Source organism: Pleurodeles waltl, chromosome 6 (assembly GCF_031143425.1).
Source record: "Pleurodeles waltl isolate 20211129_DDA chromosome 6, aPleWal1.hap1.20221129, whole genome shotgun sequence".
Classification (NCBI taxonomy): domain Eukaryota; kingdom Metazoa; phylum Chordata; class Amphibia; order Caudata; family Salamandridae; genus Pleurodeles; species Pleurodeles waltl.
Window position 1 is genome coordinate 1,701,399,984 of NC_090445.1, and position 12,166 is coordinate 1,701,412,149.

The window sequence follows — 12,166 nt, forward strand, 5'->3', positions numbered from 1 at the left end:
AGCGACAATCGTGTACAGTGGCAGGCGCTGTGTGCTTATTGATGGAAGGTTCTAGTCAGCGGCAATCGGTGCTTATTGATGCAGGGTTTTAGTCAGCGGCAATTGGTGTATAGTGGTAGGCGCTGTGTGCTTATTGATGCAGGGTTCTAGTCAGCGAGAATCGGTGTACAGTGACAGGCGCTGTGTGCTTATTGATGCCGGGTTCTTGTCAGCGACAATCGGTATACAGTGGCAGGCGCTGTGTGCTTATTGATGCAGGGTGCTAGTCAGCGACAATCGGTGTCCAGTGGCAGGCGCTGTGTGCTTATTGATGCAGGGTTCTAGTCAGCGACAATCGGTGTACATTGGCAGGCGCTGTGTGCTTATTGATGCAGGGTTCTAGTCAGCGACAATCGGTGTACAGTGGCAGGTGCTGTGTGCTTATTGATTTAGGGTTCTAGTCAGCGACAATCGGTGTACAGTGGCAGGCGCTGTGTGCTTATTGATGCAGGGTTCTAGTCAGCGACAATCGGTGTACAATGGCAGGCGCTGTGTGCTTTTTGATGCACGGTTCCAGTCAGCGACAATCGGTGTACAGTGGCAGGCGCTGTGTGCTTATTGATGCAGGGTTCCAGTCAGCGACAATCGGTGTACAGTGGCAGGTGCTGTGTGCTTAATGATGCAAGGTTCTAGTCAGCGACAATCGGGGTACAGTGGCAGGCGCTGTGTGCTTATTGATGCAGGGTTCTAGTCAGCGACAATCGGTGTACAGTGGCAGGCGCTGTGTGCTTATTGATACCAGCTTCTAGTCAGCGACAATCGGGGTACAGTGGCAGGTGCTGTGTGCTTATTGATGCAGGGTTCTAGGCAGCGACAATCGGTGTACAGTGGCAGGTGCTGTGTGCTTATTGATGCAGGGTGCTAGTCAGCGACAATCGGTGTACAGTGGCAGGAGTTGTTTGCTTATTGATGCAGGGTTCAAGTCAGCGACAATCGGTGTACAGTGGGAGGCGCTGTGTGCTTATTGATGCAAGGTTCTAGTCAGCGACAATCGGTGTACAGTGGCAGGCGCTGTGTGCTTATTGATGCAAGGTTCTAGTCAGCGACGGGGGTGCTAAGTTGGGGAACATGGCGGCCAGTTAGAGAGCTGGACCGCGAGCTCTCCGTTGGTGAGGAAGGAAGGCGTCAGAGCGTTGCGCTGCGCCCGGAGTACGGATCAGAGCATTGGAGCTCCCAAGCCGTGCACGTCTGTGGCTGTGTTTTTGGGGCTCTTAGTTGTTTTTTCTCCGTCGGAACGGTACGATTTACTGGATTAATGAAGCGGAGTGTAGCGGAGTGTTTGGAGCTCTCAGGCCGTTTTTATTTGTGGATTTTTTCTCCTTTTTTGTTTTGCCGCATTTGTGCTCGCTCGCAGCCCAGATGGGCTGGGGAGTATAACGGCAGACGGGGAGCTCCAAAATCGCATGTTGTTTTGCAGCCACGTATTTATTTATTTTGTTTCCCTAACACATTGTATTTTCGCCCTGGACGGGTCACTAAGAAAAACGGCAGATAGGAGAGGGGAGACACGCGCTCCGGCGAAAGGTGGTGAGGTGTTGTGCTGGAAGCGCACATCGGACTCCAGCATTTGGGCAGAGGTGGTGAGGGGTGTGCGCCGCGGGAGACGCTAAACCTCTCGCTGCTCTCTTTGTGGAGGACTACCAGAGACTCCGGGGTTTTCAATTAGGAGAAACCTAAGTGGAAGTTTGAGAAGAGGAATAGGGGACGGCGTAGGAGCATCACAGTGTATGTTGCCAGTCAAGCGTCGCCCCAGGGGTGTCCGGGCAGAGGTCGGTGAGTTGGAGGGTGCGAAGAAAGGTAAGCCTGGCCCCCTGGGGGCGAGTATTAATCCCCACTTACCAGTAACTATGGTAACGGCTATAGTAAGAAATAGAGGTTTAGAGGCTTGCAGTAAAGGCCCAGTGAGGAGGGGGATTGAGTACACAGTATCACACTTGGAAGTGCCCCAACTTTCCCCTGAGGAAGGCTGGGCTGAGCCTGTGGGGAAAAGTGAGTCTTTGATTACAAGGTATTTTCGGAATACAACCCTTCCCCCGCAGAGTATTGTAAACGTTCAACCTCTTTTAGGTGGTTTGGGGTCATCAAAACAATCTGCGAGTTTGGATAATAATATGTCAGATCAGTTAGCAAAGGATCTAGTAGGGCAAATGGAGGCCTCTCCCGTTACATTAACCTTGCCGGAAGTAGAGGGTACTCCCCCAGCCGTTTCAGCGACTCACAGCACAGATGTGCAGGATTTGTTAATTTCTCTTACTAAAGAGATTAGGGAGAAATTTGAGATTTCAGAAAATAATCAAGCTAGAATCCGGGAAGCCTGTGAAGTTTTGGAGAGCAAAATTAATCTGTTATCGGATCGGTTGGGTAAGCTGGAAGCTGTGGTGGAGGCTCAGGAGGAGCGGTTGATGGTACATTCTAAGGATATTTCACAGCTAAAACTTGGAGAAAAGATGTTGCAGGATAAGCTGGAGTCGTTGGAAAACAATATGAGGAAAAACAATATTAGGCTGTTGGGAGTTCCTGAGGGATTGGAAGGGGAGGATATTAAAGGTTATGTGATCTCTTTAATCAAGGAGGCTATTCCGAGCTTAGCGTCGTTGAACTTAGAGGAGGATATCCAAAGAGTTCATCGGGATCCGTTCAGGAAGAGCCCCGGAAGGAAAAATCCCAGGAGGATTTTGATAAACTTCGCTACATATACAATCAAGGAGAGAATTCTATCCGAAGCCCTTAAAGTTGGAACTTTCTCCAAAGGAGATTGCTCTTTTTGTGTGAGATCGGATGTGTCTAAAGCAACGTTAGATAGGCAGTGGGAATTGGGGAATTTTATGCAGGAGCTCCGCTCTCTTGGGGCCACAGTACAGTTAAGGTTTCCGGCTGCTCTACGTATTATGTGGACAAATAAAATGTACAATATGAGAGATCCAGGGGAGGTTAGCACTTTTATAGAACATATTAAGGCGTCTTAGTAGAATTGGGAAAATCCTGTCCGACGGAGAGCTCAAATAAAGGATAGCAGGATGGTTATCCTAAAAGAAACAGGGAGGGTTCCCCTGGGGGGGGGGGGTTCAGTTGTGTGTTGGTTTGGTGGGTGGAGGGGTGGTTTGGCACTGGGTGTAGGGGTAGGCGGGTACAAAAAGATAAAAATAGGAGAGTCCTCATAACTTGCTTTGATAGGAGGGGGGAAGATTGTGACCAAGACTTTTTTTTTTTTTAAATGACTTAGCATGGTAGTTTACGATTAAAGTTTCTCTCATGGAATGTTAATGGCCTAAGGGTGGTACATAGGAGGAGGAAGATCTTTGAGTACTTAAGATTGGTTGAGGAGGAGATCATTATACTGCAGCAAACTCATCTACAACGAGAAGAGTGGGAAAATTGCCTTAAACGAATGAAATGGGTATTATTTAGTGCATGCTCTACTCAATCTGGTGCGATCAAAGGTGTGGCAATTTTGATTAAAAATCCTATAAGGTTTAAGGTAGGAGAGGTGCAAGTAGACTCCAGGGGTAGATGGGTAGTGGTAGAAGTGTGTGTATATGGCTACTGGGTTACAGTGGCAGGTTATTACGGTCCAAATGTAGATCCTGTTCTTGATAAATCGACCCCCCGGGGTACGGTTAACTCACCTAAAACTAGGGCACAGGTGAAGCAAGCCATGCGGGATTTAGGTCTGATAGATATCTGGCACTGGAAAGAGGGTGAAGGAGATAGATATACATTCCACAATAAAAAATATGGACATAAATCTAGAATAGATTTCTTTTTAATTCATAAGAGTTTGTGTCCAGATGTGATAAAGGCAGCCCACAACCCAGCACACCTTTCGGATCACTCAGCTGTAAAACTACATTTGGGTATTAAGGTGGAGAGTCAGGGTACTAGGAGTACAATAAATCGCTCTTTACTTTTAGATGACTCAATAGTAGAGATGTTAAAGAAAGATACAAGAGATTATTTTGACTTGAATCGAGGAACAGCAAGTTTATGGTGTGTTTGGGATGCTTATAAGGCCTATATTAGAGGAAGGCTTGTGAGCCTGGCAATCTATAGGCGTCGCAAAGAAAAGGAGAAGTTGGGGGGTATGGAATCATCTTTAAATACCTTTCAGGTTTTAATGCATAATGCACGAAGAGAAGGGAATTAAGAGCAACTAGAGGAATTGGCACGTCAAGAGAAAAAGGTTCGGATGGACTTAGAACTCTTTTTGGAGAATCGTACTAGGTTAAAGTGGGAAAGCAGTCGATATGCGCATTACGAATACGGAGAAGGTTGTAGCAAACTGTTAGCTTGAAAGGTTAAGTCAGATTTTTCTAAAAAGTATATTTTATCGGTTAAATTAGACTCTACAAATCAGACTTGTGTTGAGCAATCTGAGATTGAGGGAGCATTTGCATCTTTTTTTCAAGAAATATATTCAGAGAACTTGGTAAATTCAGAGGAGTCGATTAGAGCATTTTTTTAAAAAGCGCATCTCCCAGTTTTGGATGAATTAGCAAGGCAGTCACTGGGTTGTGAGATAAGTGGGGGAGAGCTTGCTGACGTTATAAAAGCCTTGAAGAAAGGGAAGGCAGTTGGGCCAGATAGTCTACCAAATGAGTTATATAAGGTACTGGGGGAGGAACTCACTCCGATCTTATTGGAATTATTCATTTCTATGCTTTTAGAAGGGGCACAGGTACCTAAATCATGGAATGAAGCCATAATTTGTTTATTGTTAAAACCAGGCAAGGATTCAATGTCTTGCTCATCGTACAGACCTATTTCATTGCTGAATTTGGATTATAAATTGTATACAGGGATTTTATCTAGGAGATTGGGGAAAGTTATAGGTAATTTGGTTCATTCAGATCAGAAGGGCTTTATGAAGGGTAGACAACTTTATGAGTTAACTCACGAGTTATTTGCTGCAGTAGATTTAGCGGTACATGAAAAGGCTCCATTAGCGGTTTTGACTTTCGACGCAGCCAAAGCTTTTGATCGTGTCAACTGGTCTTTTTTGGAGGTTGTGATGGAAATAGGTGGTTTGGGAATACCTTTTATTAGGGCTGTTAGGGAACTGTATAGATGCCCATCTGCGAGAATTTTGGTTAATGGTCTGCTATCTCAGGAATTTAGGATTAGTCGGGGTACTCAACAGGGTTGTCCTTTGTCTCCCTTGCTCTTTAATTTGTATATCGAACCTTTGGCAATATCATTACGGGCTTGCAGGGACATTCCCCCGTTTCGGAGTGGGGGTTGGGAAAAGAAAGTAGCATTATACGCGGATGACCTTATGCTATATACTAGTGATGTGGCGACTACTTTACCCATTATTAATACATTGATGGAGCAATTTGGTGGATTTTCAGGTTACAGCATTAATACAGAAAAGACGGAAATTATGTGTTGGAATATGGCCTATGTTTCTCCCTTAGTTAAACAGGAGATTAAATATTTGGGGATTTGGTTTACAACTGATCTTAATGATGTAGCTAAGGTAAATTTTGATAGAGCTTATATGGAAACTAAAAAGTTGTTAAAGGCGTGGGCTGCTCTTCCGCTTTCCATAATTGGAAGATCCAATATATTAAAGATGTGTATTCTTCCAAAGTTTACTTTCTTATTTAATACTGTTCCTTTAGAGTTTAAGGTGGGTTGGTTTCAAAAACTACAGGGTGAACTATCCTCATTTGTTTGGGCCTTCAAGGGAGTAAGGATATCATGGAGAAAGTTGAGTAGAAAGAAGGAGTGGGGGGGCATAGCATCTCCAGATTTTTATAGGTACTACCTGGCTTTTCAACTAAATAATATTAGAATGTTATTGAATAAGAAGTCAGAGTACTCATTGGTCTGGAGAGCTTTGACGGCGCATCTTGAGGAAGGAGCTGATAATTTTTTATATAAATTTGGACATCCAAAGTACTTTAAGAAGGTGCGCTTGAAGATCCCCAGACATGCCTGTAAGGTTTGGATACAATTTCGGAAGGTGCTAGGGATAGCTTATTATTGTAGTTCTGCTCCCATCTGGGATTCACCTGGTACTCCTGATTGTCTTATGGATAAATTGTCAACTCCTTTGAGAATCAGCGGGATGGTAAGATGGGGGCAGATTATGGAAGGTTCTGAATTAATATCTTGGTCTGCTTTGCAGGAGTGTACAAGTGGGACAATTTCTAAGTTTAAGTATCTTCAGTTATCTAGTTGGGTTAAGTCTCGTCAAGTAGGAGAAATAGGGAGGAGCTCATGGGAGGGGAAATTAAATCAGACATGCATTAAAAAAGAGATTGCCTTTTGGTATCATGTACAGTTGGAAGCAATAGAAGACGTTTCTACCCTCCCTCTGTTGAAATGGGGGAGGATTTTTCCAACCCTAGAAGTCACATCTTTGTGGCAAAAGTCATGTTCAGAGTTATGGTTTACTATTAAACCTGCGGGGCTGAAGAAAAATCATTTGTTTACACTACACAGGGTATATTGGTCACCAGCTAGATTAACGGCTATTGGGAAATTCAATAAAAGCTGTCCACGGTGTGGGGAAACCAATGCAGATGATGTTCATATGTTTTGGCAATGCTCAATTTTGAGTAAGTACTGGGAAGATATAGGAAGTATTCTTAGGGTAATTTTTGACGATAATTTAAGAATAAATCTTCTTATGGTGGTGTTTGGGGTTTGCGAACCGGATATAAAGTGTCAGAAAATGTCTGTGCAGCAAGAGCATTTGTTGTTTGTACTAATGCTTTTGGCTAGACGGGAAATATGTTGTAAATGGGTGGCTCCATCTCCCCCCCTTGTTCAGGACTGGCAATTATCAGTAAATCGATTGTGTAAAATGGAACAATGTGGTCCTCATACTAGAAGAGACAATTTTTGGATGGATTGGGAAAATGCTTACCGGTAGATTATAAGTTTGGAGTATGTTTAGATGTGTAATTCTTGTTTTGCTGTTTTCTTTTTTGGTTTCCTCCTCCCGAAAGTTAAGTCCAATGATTAAAACTCCCCTCACCTAATCGGGTATCGCTTTGGTTATGATCATGTCTTGAAGAAAATAGTAAGACGTGGTCGATGGCAATCGGTGGGGAAAATTGCAGTATGTAGAACAGGTGGGGTGGCCCAGCAGTGCTGTTGACCGCGCACTTGGAAACATACTTTAAGGGCCTCGGCCTTTGCTTTTTTTTCTCTTAGCCAAAGCGAGGGTGGCGGAATGAGGACCAAAAAAAAAAAAGGTTCTAGTCAGCGACAATGGGTGTACAGTGGCAGGCGCTGTGTTCTTATTGATGCAGGGTTCTAGTCAGCGATAGTCGGTGTACAGTGGCAGGCGCTGTGTTCTTATTGATGCAGGGTTCTAGTCAGCGATAATCGGTGTACAGCGGCAGGGGCTGTGTGCTCATTGATGCAAGGTTCTGGTCAGCGACAATCGGTGTACAGTGGCAGGTGCTGTGTGCTTATTGATGCGCGGTTCTAGTCAGCGACAATCGGGGTACAGTGGCAGGCGCTGTTTGCTTATTGATGCAAGGTTCTAGTCAGCGACAATCGGTGTACAGTGGCAGGCGCTGTGTGCTTATTGATGCAAGGTTCTAGTCAGCGACAATCGGTGTACAGTGGCAGGTGCTGTGTGCTTATTGATGCAAGGTTCTAGTCAGCGACAATCGGTGTACAGTGGCAGGTGCTGTGTGCTTATTGATGCAGGGTTCTAGGCAGGGACAATGGTTTACACTGGCCACCCATAATATCGCACAATACAACATAGTGTCACTGAGCTAACCACCCCTCCTACAATAGCCATACTGTGATAGTCAGTGGCATCACATGATGCTTGCTGGTCTCACTGAGCTATCTACCTAAGATCACCTACATCCTGGCATAAGGTATTTAAGACACTTTCGGATATCTTTAGAGCTTTGAATATTGTGTATGAACAGTAAGTCACACTGAGCATTAGTGTGCAGGAACTCCACTTAAAACACAATCTTATTTCTAATACAGGTCTAATGTGATGTTCACTGTTTGTTCCTGTAAGATGTCATTGCTCTGTAATTCAGATACATCACAAAGATGTTGTGCGTTTTTACAGGTGTGATAATGTGAAGATTCAATGCCCAGAAGTGGTGGCGATGAGGTTTAAAGGTAAATATAATTGTGCTGGGTATGTCACTGGTCATAACAAGTTATATGCTCTGGTACAGCTATATGCCTAATATATCACACACATGACAATATAACAAAACACTAGACTATAAACACAGATCAAGAAAACTGCTTATTAATTCAACTCAAGACAACACAAACTAAATAAGTTAATGTAACTTTTTTACCGTTTTAGTGTTAAGGCTTTCTCTCCAACCCCAGTCCTGACCCTTTATTTGGTGTTTGGGGCACTTTACGTTTTGGACTTTACAATTTTTTTCCACAACAGGTATCCAGGCCACATGTTGGGGACTGTAAACTCATGTTTTGTGGATTCTGCTAGACGGAACCAAGAAAGTAGCCAAAATATAACAAAAGTTAGTTTTATTCTGTGAAAAAAAGAAAACGTTCCATGTAAGAAATTATGGTTTGTTTCCTAAAATAACATCAGTAAAAGCTTTGCTGTGATAAGATCACCCTCATCCCATACTTTTAAGAACAGGCAGAGCTGTGAAAAAAATTACCACAGTTTGTGCATGTTTCTTACTGGGGGTGAAGTTTTCCTCTTTTTATGTTTTTTTCCTACTGCAGTTCACTGTTACTTCTCTAATATCTTTCTGGTAACAAAGATATATAGGCCCTCATTACGAGCCTGGCGGTCTTTGACCGCCAGGCCCGCGGTACGCGGGAGCACCGCCGACAGCCTGGCGGTGCCCCGCAGGGCATTCTGACCGCGGCGCTTTGGCCGCGGTCAGAAATGGAAAACCGGCGGTCTCCCGCCGGTTTTCCGCTGCCCATCAGAATCCTCCAAGGCGGCGCAGCATGCTGCGCCGCCTTGGGGATTCTGACACCCCCTACCGCCATCCAGTTCCTGGCGGTTCGCCCGCCAGGAACAGGATGGCGGTAGGGGGTGTCGCGGGCCCCTGGGGGCCCCTGCAGTGCCCATGCCAATGGCATGGGCACTGCAGGGGCCCCCGTAAGAGGGCCCCGCTTGTATTTCACTGTCTGCTTAGCAGACAGTGAAATACACGACGGGTGCCACTGCACCCGTCGCACAGCTTCCACTCCGCCGGCTCGATTCCGAGCCGGCTTCATTGTGGAAGCCTGTTTCCCGCTGGGCTGGCGGGCGGCCTTAAGGCGGCCGCCCGCCAGCCCAGCGGGAAACTCAGAATTACCGCCGCGGTCTTTCGACCGCGGAACGGTATTCTGACGGCGGGACTTTGGCGGGCGGCCTCCGCCGCCCGTCAAAGTCCGAATGAGGGCCATAGTGTTTGTTGTTTGTCCTACAACATGTGATAACCAGGGCCAACAACCGAACTACAGCCCGTAATGATTTGTCAGTTAACATGGTGAAATCTAATGAATGAAAAACGGGTCTGAAGGAAACCTATAAATGTTTACAAAATGTACTCAAGATAGGAAGCTTAGGAATAGTCGTTATTTGCACATCTCTGAATTTAGGGTTACCCATACTATCATATGTTTCAGAGATCAATCTGCAAAATGTGTTCTTTCTTGTGTTTGGAAGCCAAAGATGGAGCAAAATTCAAATGTTCTTCTATTATCTGTTCCCACATATTTTGGCACAAAAACAGTGTCCCACATTCACGTCTCGGCAAATCACCCACAACAGGAAACACCCCAAAACACAATGTAGAAACATCAAAATATTGCTTTGAAAATTTAGCCATTTTGACATTCTGGATAGATAGTTGCAGTATTTCGCGCCGGGCTCACCCACACCCCACCATGGAAAATTTAAAAAACTGAGACTTTTCTAAAAACTAAACATCCAAGTGAGTTCAGTTGAAATTACTTGCATGGATCACACCTTTCTTACCCAAAATTCCTTGCAAATGCCAAACTTTGGCTAACATCACCTTTCTCACATTTCTGTATCAGAATGTTCAGAAATTCCTACCACCCACGTTGCCACACTTTTTCAAATAAAATTGGTACCCCACTTGTGAGGATGGGACGATCACCTGAGACAAGAACAGAGCAAACCAAGGACCATTTGAAGACCAAAGTGATTTCGCCAAAAAAATACATTTTTATGTGTTCCTTTCGGAGCAAGAATAGACTGTGGTGGTCATTCCAACCCTGGCGGTCGGTGTTAAAGCGGCGGCCAACCCGCCAACAGGCAGGCGATCCAAAAAATTGAATTCTGACCCTGGCGGAAACCGGCAACAGAGACCGCCACTTTAACACTCCGACCGCTACGGCGGAACAAACAAACAGCGCGGCGGTCACCGCCAACAGACACGCGGGAGACAATGTACCGCCCACCCTATCACAACTCACCAATCTGCCACCTTTTCCGGGGCGGGAGCCCCGATGATAAAAACACGGCGGAAACAGACTACGAACGGGAAAACGCTCACCTCGACACACTCCACGAGGAATCTGGACAGCATGGAACCAGAACTACACATCCTACCAGCTATTGTCTACCTGCTCCTCTACCAGGAGCACGAACGCCGGCGCAGAAGACAAAGGTGAGTACTGCACCTACGACACAGGGGAAGGCAAAAAAATACGGGCACACACATACGCGACACACCCACCCTCACCCACAACTACCTACACATCAATGCAGAGCAACAACTCAGAGTGACACCCCCCAAACCCCCCGGAAGAATGCAAAGAGAAAATAAAAAGATCATGAAATTTGAAGTATCTTGTACGGCAAAGTAAAAAAATATATCAAACATCTATAACTATATATACATATGTAAATTGTCCAGTCCAAATAGGGTATCAGCCATTGTTCGTGGGCCAATGGGCCTAAACACATGGGCAAAGCCCACACAGGAGACCCGAATCCATTGGAGAGAACACTGCAGGGGCATCAGATAGCAAACTACAGGCACCTCAGGGGGAAGGAAAGGGGGGGCACCTCAGCCACATGAGTCCACGACGCCAGATCCACGAGGGGCCTCCATGCCCACTGTCCCATCCTGGGGAGTGCAAAGCCACAGTCTCTCAAGTCTCTACAGTGGGTGGGTTGCCCACTGAGCCATCCTGGGGAGTGCAAAGCCACAGTCTCTCAAGTCCCTACAGTGGGTGGCTTGCCCACTGAGCCATCCTGGGGAGTGCAAAGCCACAGTCTCTCAAGTCCCTACAGTGGGTGGTTTGCCCACTGAGCCATCCTGGGGAGTGCAAAGCCACAGTCTCTCAAGTCCCTACAGTGGGTGGGTTGCCCACTGGGCCATCCTGGGGAGTGCAAAGCCACAGTCTCTCAAGTGGATTACAGACTCCACTGGTACTGGAGGAGGCATGGTGCCCAGAGTGCATTGTGCAGCCCTGCCCGACACAGAACCGGGCCTGCCCCTTCTGCCAATGGGCCAGCGGTGCTTGAGATGAAGGGCCCAGCGGAGCGGTGCAGAGACGGCGGTCCCCAGAGGAGCGGTGCTTGAGATGAAGGGCCCAGCGGAGCGGTGCTTGAGATGAAGGGCCCAGCGGAGCGGTGCGGAGACGGCGGTGCCCATCGGAGTGGTGCTTGAGATGAAGGGCCCAGCGGAGCGGTGCTTGAGATGAAGGGCCCAGCGGAGCGGTGCTTGAGATGAAGGGCCCAGCAGAGCGGTGCAGAGACGGCGGTCCCCAGCGGAGCGGTGCTTGAGATGAAGGGCCCAGCGGAGCGGTGCTTGAGATGAAGGGCCCAGCGGAGCGGTGCAGAGACGGCGGTGCCCAGCGGAGCGGTGCTTGAGATGAAGGGCCCAGCGGAGCGGTGCTTGAGATGAAGGGCCCAGCGGAGCGGTGCAGAGACGGCGGTCCCCAGCGGAGCGGTGCAGAGACGGCGGTGCCCAGCGGAGTGGTGCTTGAGACGAAGGGACAACGGAGCGGTGCTTGAGATGAAGGGCCCAGCGGAGCGGTGCTTGAGATGAAGGGCCCAGCGGAGCGGTGCAGAGACGGCGGTCCCCAGCGGAGCGGTGCAGAGACGGCGGTGCCCAGCGGAGCGGTGCTTGAGATGAAGGGCCCAGCGGAGCGGTGCAGAGACGGCGGTCCCCAGCGGAGTGGT

The 12,166-nt window shown here is 47.1% G+C and overlaps 1 protein-coding gene across 1 annotated transcript in view; it reads left to right on the forward strand.

The window, feature by feature from the left end:
- Nucleotides 1-12,166, forward strand: part of LOC138301383 (E3 ubiquitin-protein ligase TRIM11-like) — a 194,872-nt gene that overhangs the window by 159,484 nt on the left and 23,222 nt on the right. The window contains exon 5 of the mRNA XM_069241818.1: nt 8,093-8,145. Coding sequence (XP_069097919.1) covers nt 8,093-8,145 — 53 coding nt within the window. The remainder of the gene's footprint in view (nt 1-8,092; nt 8,146-12,166) is intronic.